At 43.2% G+C, this 21,245-nt stretch overlaps 1 protein-coding gene across 1 annotated transcript in view; it reads left to right on the plus strand.

Moving 5' to 3' along the window:
* The window catches only part of LOC137570443 (C-C motif chemokine 24-like), a 50,199-nt gene extending 36,070 nt beyond the window's left edge, over positions 1–14,129 (plus strand). The window contains exons 3-6 of the mRNA XM_068279112.1: positions 7,512–7,698; positions 10,505–10,616; positions 11,621–11,698; positions 13,833–14,129. Of these exons, the coding sequence (XP_068135213.1) occupies positions 7,629–7,698; positions 10,505–10,616; positions 11,621–11,698; positions 13,833–13,890 (318 nt within the window). The 5' untranslated portion in view covers positions 7,512–7,628 and the 3' untranslated portion in view covers positions 13,891–14,129. The remainder of the gene's footprint in view (positions 1–7,511; positions 7,699–10,504; positions 10,617–11,620; positions 11,699–13,832) is intronic.
* The last annotated feature ends 7,116 nt before the right edge of the window (positions 14,130–21,245 follow it).

The following is a 21,245-nucleotide window of genomic DNA, read 5'->3' on the forward strand; positions in this document are numbered from 1 at the left end:
AAGGCGAGTTCCTGGCCCCTGTTGTCGGCGAGAGGGGGACATGAACTGGCTAAGAACCATCGTTAATGTGCCTTACCACCCTTTACCACCTCCTGGCTCCTGCTCACTAAGCCAGCCTGGTTCACTTTGACTATTACGTCGCCTGCAGCCACACATTTTACACCTACAGTGGGCTGCTGTGTGCTGCTGCTGCTGTCTGTCTGTGTTTCCCACTGCCAGGGTACACAGATTTACCTTCTGCTGCCACTCTGCCACCAGCTATTACGTCAAACAATAGCTATATATCTGTGTAATTTCTTTTACAAACAAAACCAAAAAACCATTAAAAAAAAAAAGGTTTAATTTTTCTGAGGTGCCCGGGTTGAAAACTGTGTTGTCCCAGTTGTGTATTGGACACAATGTGGGCTGCACGACCGCTGTCTGGGACCTCCTGTTGTGTTTATTTACAGCCCTGGTATCACCGCTAGGTACCAGGGCTATTATGTCACGCTGCCTACCTGCTGCCACACTCACACTACTCCTCCATTACTCCTGCTGCTGCTGTCTGTCTGTGTTTCCCACTGCTAGGGTACACAGAATTACCTTCTGCTGCCACACTGCCACCAGCTATTACGTCAAACAATAGCTGCTCACATAATTACTCCTCCATTCCTCCTCCTGCTGCTGCTGCTGTCTGTCTGTGTTTCCCACCGCCAGGGTACACAGATTTACCTTCTGCTGCCACTCTGCCACCAGCTATTACGTCAAAAAATAGCTATATATCTGTGTAATTGGTTGTAAAACCAAAACTACAAAACCATTACAAAAAAAGGTTTAATTTTTCTGAGGTGCCCGGGTTGAAAACTGTGTTGTCCCAGTTGTGTATTGGACACAATGTGGGCTGCACGACCACTGTCTGGGACCTCCTGTTGTGTTTATTTACAGCCCTGGTATCACCGCTAGGTACCAGGGCTATTATGTCACGCTGCCTACCTGCTGCCACACTCACACTACTCCTCCATTACTCCTGCTGCTGCTGTCTGTCTGTGTTTCCCACTGCTAGGGTACACAGAATTACCTTCTGCTGCCACACTGCCACCAGCTATTACGTCAAACAATAGCTGCTCACATAATTACTCCTCCATTCCTCCTCCTGCTGCTGCTGCTGTCTGTCTGTGTTTCCCACCGCCAGGGTACACAGATTTACCTTCTGCTGCCACTCTGCCACCAGCTATTACGTCAAACAATAGCTATATATCTGTGTAATTTCTTTTACAAACAAAACCAAAAAACCATTAAAAAAAAAAAGGTTTAATTTTTCTGAGGTGCCCGGGTTGAAAACTGTGTTGTCCCAGTTGTGTATTGGACACAATGTGGGCTGCACGACCGCTGTCTGGGACCTCCTGTTGTGTTTATTTACAGCCCTGGTATCACCGCTAGGTACCAGGGCTATTATGTCACGCTGCCTACCTGCTGCCACACTCACACTACTCCTCCATTACTCCTGCTGCTGCTGTCTGTCTGTGTTTCCCACTGCTAGGGTACACAGAATTACCTTCTGCTGCCACACTGCCACCAGCTATTACGTCAAACAATAGCTGCTCACAATACTCCTCCATTCCTCCTGCTGCTGCTGCTGTCTGTCTGTGTTTCCCACCGCCAGGGTACACAGATTTACCTTCTGCTGCCACTCTGCCACCAGCTATTACGTCAAACAATAGCTATATATCTGTGTAATTTCTTTTACAAACAAAACCAAAAAACCATTAAAAAAAAAAAGGTTTAATTTTTCTGAGGTGCCCGGGTTGAAAACTGTGTTGTCCCAGTTGTGTATTGGACACAATGTGGGCTGCACGACCGCTGTCTGGGACCTCCTGTTGTGTTTATTTACGGCCTGGTATCACCGCTAGGTACCAGGGCTATTATGTCAAGGTGTCTACCTGCTGCCACACTCACACTACTCCTCCATTACTCCTGCTGCTGCTGTCTGTCTTTGTTTCCCACTGCCAGGGTACACAGAATTACCTTCTGCTGCCACACTGCCACCAGCTATTACGTCAAACAATAGCTGCTCACATAATTACTCCTCCATTCCTCCTCCTGCTGCTGTCTGTCTGTGTTTCCCACCGCCAGGGTACACAGATTTACCTTCTGCTGCCACTCTGCCACCAGCTATTACGTCAAAAAATAGCTATATATCTGTGTAATTGGTTGTAAAACCAAAACTACAAAACCATTACAAAAAAAGGTTTAATTTTTCTGAGGTGCCCGGGTTGAAAACTGTGTTGTCCCAGTTGTGTATTGGACACAATGTGGGCTGCACGACCGCTGTCTGGGACCTCCTGTTGTGTTTATTTACAGCCCTGGTATCACCGCTAGGTACCAGGGCTATTATGTCACGCTGCCTGACTCATTGACTGCATGCTGCCACACACTCATCCTCCTCCTCCTGCTGCTGAATTTACCTCCTGCTGTCTGTGTGTTTCCACTGCCAGGGAGCACATACAATGGCGCTTCCAACATGCCTGCGCCACCAGCTATTTGTTGTTACGCTCAAAAATAGCTGCATTTCTTTAAAAAAAAAAAAATGAAAAGAGAAATAAGTGCAGAAGAAGAAGACGATATAGGAGAAGATAAGGAAGAAGAAGATGAAGAAGAAGAAGATGAAGAAGAAGAAGAAGAAGATGAAGAAGAAGAAGAAGAAGAAGAAGATGAAGAAGATGAAGAAGATGAAGATGAAGAAGATGAAGAAGAAGATGAAGAAGATGAAGAAGATGAAGAAGAAGAAGATGAAGAAGATGAAGATGAAGAAGATGAAGAAGAAGATGAAGAAGATGAAGATGAAGAAGATGAAGAAGATGAAGAAGAAGATGAAGAAGATGAAGAAGATGAAGAAGATGAAGAAGAAGAAGATGAAGAAGAAGAAGAAGAAGAAGAAGACAATATAGAAGAAGAAGAAGAAGATATAGAAGAAGAAGAAGAAGATATAGAAGATAAAGAAGAAGAAGAAGAAGAAGTATATACAGTACTGAACAAAATTCTGGACACAACTTCTCTTTTCACCTTTTTTTTTTTAAAGGAACATCCCCACATAATCACTTGCTGTTGTTACTTGGAAAAAAATATGTTTCTTGCATCATTCACCCTCAAAACAAGTGTTGGGAAGCTATTTAAGGCCAATTCGAATAGTCAGCTCGAATAATGAGCTCGAATACCGACTCGAATAGTGAGCTCGAAGTCCGAGGTCGAATCGAATAGTAAAATTTATTCGACTCGAATATTCGACTGACCTCGAATAATTTACTATTCGAATTCGACCAAACTCGAATTTTAAAAAGGGGTATTTGAGCACCACTAAGTGTAACTATAAAGACTATAATTATGTGGTCTTTATAGTTACACTATAGACTTTAAACATTTGGGAAACAGTTCTTCTTGCATTGCATATTACGTTAGACTGTTATTTAGCTGTAAGTAATACCATTTTTTATATTTTAACTTAAAGTGACACTGAAGTGATAAAAAAAAAACTTATGATGTAATGATTTGTATGTGTAGTACTGATAATTAATAGAACATTAGTAGCAAAGAAAATAGTATAATATTTAAATTTTTATATATAAAGCTTTGCATAATTCTTTAATATTTGCATTTAGACACACTCTGTATCTTAAACTATAACACAAGCAGAGCTAACGACCCTTTCAACTTCCCAGGAGTAAAAATGTTATCTAAATCTGTCCCTGACTGTTTCTTTGATGCATAAATGCTCCATAAAGCAATGGCCAAGTTGGTTGTGGAGCTCAGATAAGCTCTTTTGCACAGATAACAACTGAACTTTCTTAAAGGGGTTCTGTGAGGGGAGGGGAGGAGGTTCGGTTGAAAATAATAATGGACACTTATCTGGGGCGTCTACTGCCCCCCTGCAGCTGTCATGTCCCGCGCCGTCCTCCTACGATCCTTGGATCTCCGATGCTGGTCCTGGTCTGATATTCATCTATTCGCAAGCCCAGTACAAAGTTTTGTTACACTGCGCGTGCGCAGAAAGCTCCTGATGACATGCGCGGGAGCGAGCGCGGCCACTGCCGTGCAGCCGCGGTTGGATTAGATGTGGAATTAGACCGGGACCGGCGGCGAGGACCAACGAAGGACGACGTAGGACATGACAGCTGCAGAGGGCCAGTAGAAGCACCAGGTAAGTGTCCGTTTTTATTTTCAACTCCCCCCCCACCCAGAACCCTTTTAACTACATGATTCCCCCTCCCTGCGGCATCCCTCCCACCCCTCCGATCGCCGCCAGCAATCATACCCAACAGGAAATCCCACTCTGAACGGGATTTCCTGTTAGGGCTTCCCTCGTCGCCATGGCGTCCCGATCCACCCCTTAGCGCAGCCTGGTGGTGATTGGCCAGGCTGCGCAATGGGTCTGGGGGGGGGGCCCTCTTTCGCGGCGAGTAGCAGCGGATCGGCGGAGAGCGGCTGCGATCGAGTGAAACACGCAGCTAGCAAAGTGCTAGCTGCGTGTTTTTTTTTTTAAATATTCAAAAAACACCCACCAGGGGCTGAGAAATTCACCACGCCGGTAGTGGATGAGCTGAGCTCGTCCATACCGCCAAGGTGGTAAAGCCATCATCAGACAATTTTTACTTTTTGAGAAATATACTAAGCACACCATGGTTCCTGTATTCACTAATATCACATGAGAAGAGATATCCAGCTAAGGTGTGTTGTAGCTGTACAGGAACAGGACCCCTTAAGCCAAAGCTCCCAGATTTCGCTCTTTTGGAGGAACAGTCCCTCTTTGGAACCAGAGCCCTTGCGATTCATTCTTCCTGTAATGATCCTCTTTTAGGTGTGATGTACACACAGGGCCGAGCCTAGACACAGGTGAGAGAGATTTCAGCCTTGGGTGCAGTGGTAAGAAGTTATGGAGGCACCAGGGCCGGATTTCTAGAAAGGCTACAAAGGGCTGGGCCTTTGGCAGCTGCAGCCCAAGGGGATACTTGTAAATGAAAGAGGGGTTGCTAAATGTGAAAGAGGAAGCTGAAAATAGGGAGCAACAGATGAAAAAGGGAAACTAAAGCCCTAGGGAGCTGTACATGAACAAGAGGGACTCCAGTACATGGATGATACACATGGAAGAAGGGGCTGCACATGGAATGGGAGGGGCGCTGCTCCAGATAAAAGGGAAGCAAAAACATACTTAGCCTAGGGGCACAAAATGTATAAATCTGGCCTTGGGATGCACATAAATCAAATGCAACCATGATTGAGATCAAATGCAAAGAAGAGAATGGCTCCAGAGGCGTATCTAATGGGGTGCACACATGGCAAGTGCCATAGGCGCCCCTGTCTCTTACCTCTCAGTGGGTGCAATTTTGCGGTGCCCTCTCACTGTTCACCAAAGGCGCGCTGTCCCAGGTCCCGCCTCCCCATTAGATCGGCTGCCTGCGCCATTGCCGGTGCTCTGTCCCTGATACATTACCTCTCTAAAGGCTGGCAACGTGGAGGTGCTCTTTGTCTTATGATAGATGCGCATCCAGGTCCCCTCTCTCCAGCTTCGTTCGTGGGCGCTGCTCGCCGCTTCCTAGAAGAAGTCTCTTGAAGTTAATTGGCTAGCCGTCCCCTCCTGTGATAGGCTGCACAGTGCGGGCGTCTTGTGCGGCTGTCGGCTGATGGGGAAGGAGCACATCAACAGTACCACGCAAGACGATGGGCTACACAAACTGGACAGAGGCAAGAAGTTGTTTTTTAACACACAGAACAGGTGTTTTTGGCGGTGGCTGCTGGAATTAGAATAGCAAATAGAAGTGGCAGCGCCAGCTTGTAAAAGAATGTACTAGTTTTTCCTTAACGTGATGTGACTGCATTGTGAATTTTCTGCTTCTGCTATTAGCCCGTTTTATTGATGTTATTAAAAAAGCCTTTTTAGCCTGAAAGTGATGTGATGCACATCTTGAAAACTATTATGTGACACTTGTTTTGGTAGCTGCTGAATTGCATTCACAGTAACGTGGTGAAACAGGTGTAGTTGGGCTGTGACATATCGTTGTATGGTGTGTGTTGTATGGTGTGTGTGTTGTATGGTGTGTGTTGTATGGTGTGTGTTCTATGTGTGTGTGTGGTGTGTTGTGTTTGTGTTTTCTGGAGTAAAGATATTGCCACCTGTACTAAAGTTCTGAAAGTAAGGGTGAGGAAACAATATTAAATTCGGAGTTTAAAACAAATGTGGTATGTAGTGGTGGAGAGGAGACAGCACATTAGAGTTTAACTGCTGCCTCAGGTGTTACGTGGAGCTACACACTGCCACACTGTTATGTGGGGCAACACGCTGCCTCAGAGTTCGATTTGGGGCTATGCGCTGCCTGAGGGTGTTATTTGGGGGTACATGCAGGCAAAATTGTTAGATTTAAAAAGCTATATATTAGGGGGCGGGGCGCAATTTCATTCCTTGCCATATGTGCTCTTTTCCCTAGATACGCCACTGAATGGCTCCATCCCTGCTGGCCCAACTGAGCTCTCATCCCCATCAGTATTCTGATCAAAACAAGCAGCTGGGGCTGACAGGTGACATATGGGCCAGGGTGCTTCCTATTCACAATCAGAAGGCCTGGAGAGTGAGTAAACATGTCATCCCATGTAAAGGTGGCCACACACAATACAATAAAATGATCCGATTTTACAGCAATTCGATAAAAAAGATTGGATTTCCCAAAAAATTGAAAGCTCATTTGAGCACAAAATTCGATCGGATTTGCCGTTTTTATTCGATACAAGTTGATCGGGAGTGCTGGATTTTTCTGATCAATTTTTATGAAAATTGAATGGTGTGTGGTAGATTGTCAGTTTATTAATATTTACACCCAAGCAATTTTCTCAGAGTTTCCAATCATTTTTATCATAATTGAGGAAAAATTGAACACAGGTGTGTGGTACATTGGTCAGATTTTTGAATGTTACAATCAGTCAGAGAAATGTATTGCAATTCTTGAATTGAACAGATATTTAAAAATTGCATGGTACGTGGCAACCTTTAGGGTGACCACCAGGAACACCACATTCAGAAATCCTAACTAAGCCAGCAAGTCAGTCTGATTTGAAAGGAAAGGGGTGCGTCGAGGATCAACTCTCAGTATCAGCTTGGGTAAGTGATTGAGGAGGGGGAACCAAAGCCTGGCTTGCAATCAAGGTCTGATGAATGGAGGGGTAGAGGGCACCCTTCAGCATCTCCACCTTACATTGGGGACCTTATCCCAAACCTGTCTGCAGTGAAGTGTTTCTCCTACCAGAGTTCCCAAACATATAAGAGGACAATGGATGATACATTTTAATCTTAGTAGAACTGATCTTTCATAATAATATTTAATGGTGGCTTTCATATCCACTGTTACAATGAAGAAAACTATTACTGTAAGCTTCACTTATTCTGCATGATTTTTAATAATAATTGAGCAAGAGCCACTGCACCTGCAAGTGCTGATGCGGCAGATTGCGCACGGAAAAGCCCTGCATCATTTCCTTCTGCTCTACAGTTCCTCTTTATGGGCTTTAAAAGAAGATGGTTCCAAGTGGGTATCACATTGCTCAGCTGCTCTGCATACAGGAGAAGAAACCAACCCTAAACAGAAGACCGAAGACATCCCAGCACCATGTGCTCAGCCAAGATCATGCTGTGTATGGCTCTCCTTGCTGCAGCTGCAATCACCACCGTATCTGCTGGTGAGTGGGGAACTGGGGATACACTAGGGGTTTTCCAGCCAGTGAAAGGGATGCATATTGAAATAGCTGTGAATAATTTCAGAGCTAAAGGAAAAATAGATGTTGACTTGCAGTCTGCTCTACCACAAGAAATGTGATCATATCTGTGGGCAACTGCTTCTTGTTTCTTTGTAATATTTCTCAAAACTCAGGCCAACTTATTCAAGCAGACATGGCAATATACCCACAGGGAACGCCACAATAGCAGTGTTATAACTGTTAATGAAATTTAGAATATTGCAGTTGCAAGGTGCAAGGCAAACTGCAGCCAAGCGGTGCAGCTGCCCAGAGCAAGCACCATGGTTTCATCTATTAAATGAAAGAAGGACTGTTGTTGGTTGCCTTGGGTAACTGCATCATTGGCTCACGTTTTGTTAGCACCAGTCTTGATAAATCAGTACGGCAAAGGTTTTATAGATACTTGCAGATATTCTGTGTCATATTCTACAAATTTCAAGTAAGATAAATGGGTATATAATGAATTTAGTAAATAAATATAACTGGCTACTGATAGGGATTTGGCAAATTCCAAATCCAATTAAATTCCAAAATTGAATACGGTCATTTCAAGCGTATTCCACATTTTGCAGATTCACAGTTTATTGCGTGTATGTTCTTGCTCTAACTATAAGATTACTTATGGCCATTACTTATGGTTAGTGTGAGTTTGCAAAAATAAGATGTTCATAGTAGGCTACAATTTTGCTTTGAATGTTCTGCTTTTTCACATAGAATTTTCCTGTTTAGGTCTGGTGAGCAATGCTCAGTAGGCATTTTTCTTTAATAATGTGAAAAAACACTTGCATCAAATTTACTCAGAATTACATGAGTTCTGAGTTTCAACTCAAAGTTCGGATGTGGAAGCTGGAATTCAGAATTCCAATAAATCTGTGCGCTCATCCCTAGCTACAACAGGAAGATGGTCAGTAAGATGCTGATTATTCCAGCTTGCATGCTTAGCTAATGTAAATCGCATGCAGCTCAAAATTGGGCCAATCAAAATCGGTAGGACTGGCATCTGATTGGCCCAGCACCAAGCTGCACAATTTACATAAAATTTTCTTACAAGCCAGAGCTGCATTATCCATAAGGCAACTCAGACAGGTGGATGGTCATCAAGGTGCTAATGATTTCTGCTTGCATCAGAGACAGATTAAGGTAAAATGGAGCCCTAAGCAAGCAACAACTTTGATGGCCACCTGGCTTTTCTGGTAAGATTTATTGGGGGCTGGCATAAACTGGGCCCCTAGACTCTCTTCAGGCCCTAGGCACCTGCCTAGGGCCTGAAGAGAGTCTAGGGGCCCAGTTTATGCCAGCCCCCAATAAATCTTACCAAAAAAGCCAGGTGGCCATCAAGGGTGGGCCCAAAGTTGTTGCTTGCTTAGGGCTCCATTTCGGAAGCGGGAAAAAAGGGCACAGGCAGCTAGTGGACAAAAAGGGCGCCGCCATTCACTCCCATAATAAATAACGTTTAATGGGCGCCGAGCAGGAAAAAAGGGCGCTGGACATAAATAACGTTTACAAACGGCGCCCGGAGATTTTTTAATGATTTATAAGTGTGCTTGTGGTGATTTACGTTTATAAAATGCACCCGTGCCGAATTAACGTTTATAAAAATACTAAACCTATTTATCTAATTTAACTAATTAAAACATTATTTAAAGTTTTATCCCTTACTGTTTGTAAAACATTATTATTCACAAAATAAAGCGATCAGTACGTAACATAAATTGCAATATATTTTTTGCAGCCACAATTAGTAAAACATTATTATCCACATAATAAAGGGAGGTCTTAGGTTTAGGCACCACCAGGGGGGTCTTAGGTTTAGGCACCACCAGGGGGGTCTTAGGTTTAGGCACCACCACGGGGGTCTTAGGTTTAGGCACCACCAGGGGGGTCTTAGGTTTAGGCACCACCAGGGGGGTCTTAGGTTTAGGCACCACCAGGGGGGTCTTAGGTTTAGGCACCAACAGGGGGGTCTTAGGTTTAGGCACCACCAGGGGGGTCTAGGGGTTAGGGATAGGTACAGGGAGGGTTCTGTGTAAGAGTAGGCTTAGGTATAGTTTTAGTAAAATTTTAGTAATACTTACTAATGTTTTTCAACACTTATTACGAACGTAGTAATATTTATATCATTGTTATAAAGAATATTTTCAGATTTTATTATAAGAACAAACCATAAATGAAGGTTATTCACAATAATATACAATTATAACAATTAAACATATATTATTGTTTTTTTAATAAACATAATTATAAATTTAACTTTTGAAACAGGGAAGATTAACGTTTTCACAATTGCCGATTTCATAAACATTATTTAATGATTTATAATTTTGTAAAACATTATTTGTAAACGAAATATAGCACACTATTTTTATAAACGCTATTAATGATTAATTATTAATTAGCGTTTACACCCCGCGCCCTTTTTGTCCGGGCGCCCCTTCTTGTACGTACGCCTCCATTTCACCTTAATCTGTCTCTGATGCAAGCAGAAATCAATCATTAGCATCTTGATGCCCATCTCTGCGTGCCAGTTCTGTTTTGATAAAAGTAAAAGGCAGGTTTATGAATTAAAAATTCCAGAGTTTACAAAAATCAAAATTTTAAGTTTGGGTGAAGATGATTATGTTGAATTGTATAAAACATATTTAGAAAAAAATCATTGCATATGTGAGATGGATTAAGTATTACATGGAAGCTTTCATATTGATCTATACATATGTATGGTGATTCCTATGTGTATGTCACATTTTTTCAGACACTGGCAAGTTCAGCACGTGCTGCACCAGAGTCTCATCCGGCAGACGCAATGATCACATTGAGGACTTCATCATCATGAAAGCAGATCCACCTTGTGTTGAAGCTGTGATGTGAGTATTGTGATAAATCTAAGATGAAGGGTGTGTTGTTTATGAGTTGGTGCTCTTCATGTACATACCCAGGGGTGTACCGATAGGGGAGCAGGCCTTAAGATCTCAGAGGCGTAGAGCTGTGGGGGGCCCCCAACTGCTAACATTCCCTTCCTCTGATATAGGAGCCCATCCTCCAGATCAGGTGTTTTGTGGCTGTACATGTTATGGGTGTGACGATCATGCTGGCTCTGCTTGTTTTATGACCCTTGTGAGGTGGGCCCCCAGGCCGTGAAGAGCATCAAAGGGAGGCAAGAGAAGGGGTATGAACATGGGGCGGTCCCATCAACGTTTTCTCTGGGGACCCCATCAATTATAGTTACGCCACTATACATACCCCACTTGTATAAGTAGTAATGCCATTCTAGTCACTGTCATGCCTTTTAAGTGAGAAGGGTAAGGTAGGATGAGAGAGAGGTGGTAATAGGAAACAATCAGATCTGCTTTATGCATGGAAGATATGTGTTCAGAGTATTGATATTTAAGAGCCACGATATAGGAATAATGAAAACAGAAAATTCAGAGGAATTGCAGATAATAGCTGGACAGGTGCTAGTCGCCATTTGCCCAAACATTTACCTAAAAATGTATAAATATTTAGTTGTTTTTAACCTGTCACCTATCTTTGTAAATAAAGGAAGTTTTGTGATGAATCACATTTTTTAACAAAAACAAATGACCTACCTCATGAATTTCGTATTTGTAATATGGGCTTGAGGAGAGCTTCCTACACGTGCTCCCCCCCCCCCCCCCCCCCCCCAATTTTTAAATTTTTGAACAGTACTAATGTATCCTTAAAGGATTGACTGACTGGATGCTTTTGCAGTGCAGGGGTCCTCTATCAATTCCCTCCTACTCTTCAAGAAGTCTGCCTTGCCCATTTTAAAAAATAATTCACAATATAATTGGTTGGACGAAGTTTTGTTTAAATGAGTCCTAATTTTCAGCAATATGTATTTTTCCAGGTTTATCACAAAGGATGGAAAGATTCTCTGCTCCAATCCCAATTTGCCCTGGGTTATTAGAAAGGTGAAGGAACTCAGGTAAGTTGAACTGTTATTTAAACTATCTGTGGCTTGTTAGCATTTTGTTTTGAGACTTTGAGAGAGCCAAATAGCCTCATACAAATGGCTTCTCATATTACTGTAACTTACATTGTATAAGTAACATCCATCATATCAGTTCTCCCAATCACTGGATTTGAATATACCGTACCTATGAAAAAGAATAAAACAATGGAACAATAGGCATCATGCTAACATGATTTGCCTAGCTAAAATCCATCAAACAAATTAAATAATGATAAGGACCAGAGACCGCTGGTACCAGAAACCGGTGCATGCTGACAAATCCCCGCTACCGCTGTTCACACCACTCTGCCTTCTCTATGACGGGAGAGCTCTGTGAGCCAGTCAGGTACTGATTTCATTGGCTCCTGACCCTGTCATTAGTGTAAGCCAATGACATTTGCTCACATTGATGACAGGGTCAGGATCCAATGAAATTGGCTCCTGACCGGCTCATGGAGCTCTGCTGTCATACCAACATCACGGAGAGTGAGCTGCAGTGGGGAGAGCACAACACAACCGGTGGCAGTGAGTGAAATCTATGCCTTGGCAGGCAAACAGCCTCCAAACGACATGGATTTCAATCACTGTTGTTCAAAAGCGGTTAAAGAGAGACTGAAGCCTATTGAAATACTTATTTTTACCTGCTATTTAGGTTAAGCAATGTTAGCAGTGCTGAAACGTTGCATTCCCACGGCAGAAAGAGGGCTTTATACCTCCCAAATCCCTGGAGCAAAAATCGAGGAGCGCTTCCTTTAAGAGGCAGAGCTTTGCGCTGTAGTTCTGCCTCTACTGGAGTCAATCTCCGCCGATCGCCGCCTCTCCTCTTCTTTCACTGAGAGGGGCGGGGAGAGGTGGAGATCCGCGGAGATTGACTTTAGTAGAGGCAGAGCTACAGCACAAAGCTCTGCCTCTCCGGGCAGCAAAATCCACGATCTGGATCTAGAGAACAGCTTAGGCTAAGTCTCAGTGGGAGGGCGGGGCTACATACCAATATATAGCAATATATAGTTATACGAATTGTTTCTGATGCTGATCCTCATGATCCAGGATATTTAAAGCTGAAGTAAGAGGGATATGGAGGCTGCCATGTTTATTTTCTTTTAAGCAATACAAGTTGCCTGGCTTCTCTGCTGATGCTCTGCCTCCTAATACTTTTAGCCATAGACCCTGAACAAATATGCAGATCAGACGTTTCTGACTGAAGTCTGACTGGATTAGCTGCATGCTTGTTTTAGGTGTGTGATTCAGACACTACTGCAGCCAAAGTGATCAGCAGGACCTCCAGGTAACTGGGATTGTTTCAAAGTGAATGAATACCGCAGCCACCATATGCTTCTCACTTTAGGTGTTCTTTAACTTAAAAGTGGGTATCCTGAATAATTCACTGCATTCTACTGTATGTTGTTACATAACAGTTCCTCTTTAAAGTGTATCAGAGATGGTACACTATCACTATTATTTATACTTACCCGGGGCTCCCTCCAGCCCCCTGAGCAGCACTGAGTCCCTCGCCATCCTCTTCAGCCCCTCCGTTCTGGCAGTACGACTCCCGGTAATCCGGTCAGTCCCCGCCAGCCGAGGGCCTTTGTGCATGTGCAGCTCGGCCGCGTGCCCCATCCACACTCCCATCCCCTGGAGCGTTCTGCGCCTATGCAGTACTCTCCAGTAGACGAGAGCGCGATGAGGGGTGTGTGCATGGCCCAGCTGCGCATGTGCAGAAGCCCGCACCTGCGTGGATTGCAGGGAGTCGTAGCAGCTGAATGGAGGGCCCTAAGAGGACGGCGCAGGACTCAGTGCTGCTCATGGGGCTGGGGGAAGCCCCAGGTAAGTATAAATTAGCGATAGTGTACCATCTCAGGTTCACTTTCAGTACAGGAAACAGTAGCATCAGGGCTCCTACCATACAAGTTTACAATCAGCAGAGGGGTATAAAATGTCCAATTGTCAAAAGATGAGTTGCTGCAGGATACTTGGGGAGTCATGTGCAGAGCAATAAAAACAACATCAACAATGTTTCTGCTGAAAGTGCCACCCTCTAAAATTAAATGAACAGCATCTCTGAGGAAGCATTATTTGCGTTATTAACTGTGTGTATTTGTTTTTGCAGTTTAAAGAAAGTCGCACTACTAAAAAAAGCTTCCGGTGATGAAGATAACGTGATGTAATAATCGGCATCCATGTATTGCACTGGCCACGCCGCAACACCATTGATCTATGTAATATCACAATGGCAAAGGATGTGTCTGCAAGACGGCAGCAAAACTACAGTTACAGTTCATAGTTTAGGGTTATTTAAGTGAGTTGCAATTTGTAATGCAAATTATTTATTTTTGTAAATGTTTTTGAAGGGGACTAAGTATGGTAAAAAAAATAATTTATTTATTATAGCTTAGCAGTGGTAGATAGGGTTGTGAGTTATAAATGTGTATTTATATTAAATAACAATGCAATCTATGTATATATATATATATATATATATATATATATATATATATATATATATTATATATATATATATATATATATATATATATATATATATATATATATATATATATATATATATACATATACGGTATATATATATATTTATACTGAATAGATGAATAGATACAGAATACATAACAGAATACATAACAATGGCTTCTTTGTGACCCAGAAATGTTCCAAAAGACCCCTTCACCAGTTCATTCACTCCAAAAGGTTCAGTCCACTCAGGCTCAAATCCTGGTTATGGAAACCAATGAGCTGAAGATTGAATACCGTATATACTCGCATATAAGCTGACCCGTGTATAAGCCAAGGTGCCCACTTTTCCCTCAGACACCAGGAAAAATTGATTGATAAGCTCCCGCCCCAGTGTAGCCCCCTCCACAGTAGCCAGATGTGCCCCCCGTTCAAGTCCGCCCCCCTCCCTATAGCCAGATGTGCTCAAAGGATGATACAGCTGTGTCTCAAGATGCCACTAGATGGCATCATAGATATGAGACACAGCGCATGCTACACAGGATTATTGCTCCCCTGACACATTACTGGCACGCTCTGCTCTACAAGCCAGAGGCCACTAGTAGTCTGGAGCAGCGCACTCTGAACACTATGTTGCTGGGGATTGGGGAGCACAGACACAGCAGGGAGCCAACTGGCAAGAGCGGGATCACTAGTGCACCATCCTTATCCTCCTCTGCCAGTAACAAAACCTGCCCCACCATCCATTCTGCTCCACTGACTCAAATATAAGCCGAGGGGGTCACTTTTCATCACATTTTTTTGTGCTGAAAAATTAGGCTTATACGTGAGTATATAAGGTACTTGACATATTCACATTTACTGTAGTTTGAAAAGGTTTTACAGTAAAGATTATTCATATAATTATACAATCTTATCATCTTGTCTATTTTAGTTTTAGTTTTTTTCTGCAACTAATTGTATCAGCTAACTTATCTCTTAAAACTGGTTCACTCAATTGCTAGAAAAAAAACCCTCTGCACTGTAGTTCTCATCACCTCCTCCACCTCTATCACACTACAAAATGCAATCGCTAAGCGCTAAGCATTTGGGATTCTGCAAAGCGACTTTCAGAGCAATTTTTAAAGTAATGTGTGTCGTCAAAATGGAAACACTGCAGTGAGAACACCCTCATAGGGTTACACTGCTGTAGTGCTGTATCTGCAAAATGAGCGCTATCACTCACAGTGTGAACCAACCCTTACCCCTTTTATCTAGTTACTATGGGGCATATTCGCTATGCAGCAGTTAAACTGCCCTACCCACAGCAATTTCACCGAGAAGTATGTGACACGATGTGTGTTACCTAGGTGAGGCGTACGTTGCCCAGGTACTGCAAGCAGCGCTACTTGTGTAGCGATCACTACACGGCCAATGTAGGCTTTACTGAAGTGACACAGGTCGCGCTACTTGCACAATGCACAAATACTGGTTAAATTGCTGAGCACTCTCTGTGCATAGCAGTTTTACTGCTGCATAGTGAATAAGCCCCTATTCATCCTGCTAGAAGAAAGGGGTGAGGGGCAGCATAAGGGAGCAGTAGGCAGTCGGTGGTGCAGACCCGGTCCCCAATGAAAATGTGCTCCCTTAATCATTTTCACAATCTTATTTTAAATGCACATTTTGATAATTGCATTTCTATAATGTGTAGTTGCAAAATACTTGCCTAAACATGATCTTCAAAGAAGCTATTTACGTTATGTTTTCTGTTCTTTGGTAAAAAAGACGGTCAGTGAGATGTTATTTAATACTTCCTTTTATTAAAATATAATGCAAATCAGTTTTGATTGGCCTAGCTGCACACAAGCTGCATTACATTTCAATGCAAGTTTGAATCGTTAAAGGACAACTGTAGTGAGAGGTATATGGAGGCTGCCATATTTATTTTCCATTAAACAATACTAGTTGCCTGGCAGACCTGCTGATCTATTTGGCCCAGAAACAAGCATGCCGCTAATCTTGTCAGATCTGACAATAATGTCAGAAACACCTGATCTGCTGTATGCTTGTTCAGGATCTATTGCTAAAAATATTAGAGGCAGAGGATAAGCATGACAGCCAGGCAACTAGTATTGCTTAAAAGGAAAAAAATATGGCAGCCTCCATACCCCTCTCACTACAGTTGCCCTCATCATTGATTATCTCTGTGAGGCATAGAGTATGTAAACTGCCTACAAATGTTTTATTTGTAAGCTCACAATTACTTTATGATTGCAGTGTGCAAATGTAGTTCCTTCTCCTTACTCAGTTTTGTGGGTTTTATCATGATTTTATGTATTATGCCATATTTATGAAACACATCCCTTTTATCCTGGTGAGACAATTAAATTAGAGTATTTATTCTTAATTTAACAGAAAATACACAGTGATAAATTCAAATGACTATGACTGGCTCAATAAAATTTTTATGACAATGTTTGGTCGCAGTTTCATCCTTGGGTGACATGATCTTGTTGTAGAGTAAATCTGCTCTGCCAGCGATGGTAAATATTTGGAGAATATACTAGTGTGGCCAGTGGCGTAGCTAAGGAGCTGTGGGCCCCCGATGCACGTTTTACAATGGGCCCCCCAAGCACGCTATACATAACAATTGATATGGCGCACCAAAACCTTCCAAGGGCAACTACAGTGTCAGAGGTGCAAGAAAAGGATGGGAAACAGTTTGTTTATGATTACCAATATTCTAAGTATCTATAGAAGTGATATTTATGAGCACAGTGACAGTACCAATAGATAGCTAATACTGTAGTTGAAGGAGGGCCCTTTGGGGCCCCTCTGGCCCAAGGGCCCCGATGTGGTCGCTACCTCTGCAACCCCTATTGCTACCCCTCTGGGTGTGGCAGTGCTGGCAAGCAGCATGCAACTTATCACAGCGGGTGTGTAGAAAGGCATTGAACCAATCTGGTTAGCATTGAAGCGGACCTGAACTCAAAATTTCCTCTCTGCTCTAAGGCTAGTAACACACCAGGACGTTGCGTTTAGGGGATGTTATAGGGCATATAACGTGCCTCTAACGCAACGCCTGGTGCTCTCTGGTGTGGACGTCGGAGTGAGCCGCGTTGTGCAGCTCTGGCGTCCATGATGCCGTGATGAGTACTCTTGGACGCATGCGGCATCACGTGGTACCGCCCGGCCAATCGCCGCACAGAGTGGCCGCTCCAGGAAGTAAACAATGCACGTCACTGAGTGCAGTGAATATTAATTAGCCATGTGCCCGGCCGCTCTCCCCTCCTCCCCAACATGACTGAGCATGTGCAAACAGTCTAACGCGGCTTAGCCACGGAGAACGCACAGCATGCAGCACTTTGCTGCGTTACAATGTAACGCAACGTGGGCAGTATGAACAGCCCACTTGTGTTACATTGCTGTGCGGTGGGGGAGCGTTACAGGCTGCACTAACGTGCACCTGTAACGTCCCTGTGTGCAAGAAACCTAAAAGATAAGCAACATCAAAATTACCTTTACAGGAAAACATTTATTTGTTAGAGCTGATACAAATCCTGCAATAAGGCCTGGAACCCACTACAAATCGGTAATCGCAATCGCTAGCATTTTGTATGAGTGCTTCTAAGCGATTTCATGAGCGTTTTCGGTAGCGATTTTAAAAAGTGTAATCAATTTGTCAGCCTTTGTGTAGCGATTAGCGTTTTTAATTCGGATTAGTCCTTTCAATTAATTTTAATTTTGTTACAGTGTGCAGTAATGTAAAAACGCTAGCAAAATCGCTCTGTGTTGGTTTTGTTGACCGATTATGCCAACGTTTATATACTTTACATTGCAGAAACGCTAATGCTCAAAAATGCTGCATGTCCTGCGTTTGCGATTTTGGTAATCGCAACCGCTCCAGTGGAATTTGGCCCATCCATTAACATTAGCTGAGCATTTAGGGAAATCGATATTGGTTTGAATTGCTCCCTAAACGCTCACAGAATCGCTCTAGTGGGTTCCAGCCCTTAATCTGCAGTGTGTCTACTTCCTGCTTTCATGGAAGCAGACATAAGGGTAACATCCTGTGTTTACAAATTAGATGTTCTGCCGTGGCAGATGAGATTCCTGCACTGACACAGCTGAAAGTTTAAATAACAATGGTGATTAGTCACAGATGCAGGGGAATTAGACAGGCTAAACTCTCTAAACACATACAGGGTGCATTTCTCTCTGTTTTCCTTCTGTCCTGTGCGAGTTCAGATCCACTTTAAAGGAACTCCGAGCACCTCTCATGGGCATGCCTTTAAGCCAGACGACTTCCAACAAAGTCGTGCTATGACCCCTCTGGAGGAGCCTCTTGCAATGGCCATGCGTGTCACTTCCTCTTCCTGCTTCATTCAGTGATGCACTTCTCTAACAGAGAGGACAGTGTTGACGTGGAAGTTATAACATAGCCAAGATGGCAGCCACGATTTTTAAACTGATATCGAATGAAAACCATTTGGTGTAGAACAGCGATTCAGGCATCAAATGAAAGAGGGGTGCACAAGCTACAGAAAGGTATGCATCTTTAAGTACTTTGCAGTACTGGTCGGAGTCTTAAAGGCATGCCCATGAGAGGTGCTTGAAGTCCCTTTAATTTGCTACAATGAGAATGTGCACAACCCCCGTGGTTTTTAGGGGACTTTTTGTGCAATGTTTAGGTAGCTAATAGAAAGACAATACAGTAATAATGTGGTTTTGTGGCACGCTAGCAAGATTCAAAAAGCATAAAACTGCAAACATGCCATTAATGCAAGAAGCCTTGTCTGGTTTAACAGGAAATTGTTGTGTTCTTTTAAACTTACCTCATCTTTGCCCAGCATCATTACACAACTAGCTGTGCTGGATGCTGCCTGTTCCATTCACTTATCCAGTCCTCTGAGGTTCAGTATTTGTAAATAATTCCCATAGGGACTGATTTACCATAAGGCACTGTAGGTACATGCCTACAGGGGCCTGATGATATAAAGGTGGCTCACTCCCCTCCCACCCAGGAGCCCAGTGCAAGTTTTGCATGGGGCCCCCCAAGCACTCTATACATTACAATTGATATGGCGCACCAAAATCTGATGCAAGAAGGGGATAGGAAACAGTTTGTTAATGATCACTACTATTTTAAGCATCTATAGAAGTGATTATTACCAACACAGGGCCAATAGAGAGCTAAAATTGTGCTTGAGCAAGAGGCCTCTCGGGGCCCCTCTGACCCAAGGGCCCCAATGCAGTCGCTACCTCTGCAACCCCTATTGCCACGCCACTGCTAGCTTCACTGGGAGCAACTATACTAGCTATACTGGGGGCAACTATACTACCTACAGTAATGATAACTATACTTGCTATACTGGGGGCAACTAAACTACCTACACTGGTGGCAACTATACTACCTACACTGAGGGCAACTATATTACTTATACTGGGGGAAACTATATTGGGACAACTATACTAGCTATACTGGGGCAACTATACTATCTACCTATATTGGGGACAACTGTATTACATATACTGAGGCAACTATGCGACGCTTACTGGAGCAACTCTATTCCTTATACTAGTGGCACCTATATCTGGCTTTACCTGACGTGGCTTGCTTAGTATGCTGTATTTGCTCCTTTCCTTTTTGGGAAGGGGGGTGTCTTATAATACCCAGCACCGGGTCCTTTTTTCTTTTGAAGGGGGTGGTCTTATAATAGCCCAGACCAGGTGTCAAACGCGCTAGGTATGCCACTGCTCCCTCCTTCCCTGTGAAGAGTCCTGATGAGAGTGTAAATGAGAAGTTACTCACTCTGCTATCAGCATTCTACTGATGAGATCTCCCTTCAGTCAGGAGCACCTCTAGTATTTTAATACTGAGGTTCCTCTTACTACCTAATACTTGGAGGCACCTCTAGATTCTTAATATTGAGCAAGGGCGTAGCAATAGGGGTTGCAGAGGTTGCGACCGCATCGGGGCCCTTGGGCCAAAGGGGCCCCGAAGGGCCCTCCCTCAACTTCAGTATTAGCTCTCTATTGGTCCTGTGCTCATAATAATCACTTCTATAGATACTTTGAATAGTGGTAATCATTAATAAACTCCTCACCATCCCCTTCTTGCACCTCTGACACTGTAGTTGCCATTGGCAGGTTTTGGTGCGTCGTATCAATTATGTATAGAGTGCTTGGAGGGCCCCATTGTAAAACTTGCATCGGGGCCTACAGCTCCTTAGCTACGCCACTGATATTGAGTGCACTTCTCTAGCTACCTAATGCTAAGGGGCACCTGTAGCTGCCTATGACAGGCATGGGAGATTAGGAGGTAAGGGAGAAGGGACAGCTAGGACAGCCAGCACACTTGCAGTACAGTTTGGTGGGGGGTTTGTAGGTTCATGGAGGGAGAAGTCTAGGCTGCCAGGACATCTGTGCCTATAGGCTCTTGTAAGGTAATGCTGGGCCTGAAATTTCCCCATTCTGATGCTATGACCTGGAAAAGCCTACATTGTATGGTTATCTCCTTATGCGATTCCGATTTTTTATATGTCCGATTCTTGACTCCAATTAAAAAATGTAGCATCATGCAGTACGTTTTTTAATTGGAATAAAAAATTGGATCAGTTAAAAAAATCGGAATCGCATGTAGTGTGTAAGAGGCCTGAGCGTGGTTTTGCATCAGGGTATTGTTATTTTGAAACAGAAAAGCTCTCCTCTGGAGCTGTTGCAAGTTGGAAGAGCACAATTTAATGTTATTGTTTAACAGATTTGCTGAATTGTGTGGCCATTAACTAGTGAGTCCGTTTTTGTACACAACAGTCACAGGGCAGGTTAATGGAGAAGAGGCAGAAATATAACTATATTACATTATGCTTTACCCAGCAGCCTCACCTCTTCATACAAACCCCAAACCTTATATACTCCTTTAAGAGAGCTACTTAAGCGGAAAAACATTATGATATAATGATTTGAATGTATAGTACAGCTAAGAAATAAAACATTAAGAGCAGAGACATAAGTTTAATATTGTTTCCAGTACAGGAAGAGTTAAGAAACTCCAGTTGTTATCTATGCAAAAGAG

The sequence above is a fragment of the Hyperolius riggenbachi genome, chromosome 4 (assembly GCF_040937935.1).
Source record: "Hyperolius riggenbachi isolate aHypRig1 chromosome 4, aHypRig1.pri, whole genome shotgun sequence".
Classification (NCBI taxonomy): Eukaryota; Metazoa; Chordata; class Amphibia; order Anura; family Hyperoliidae; genus Hyperolius; species Hyperolius riggenbachi.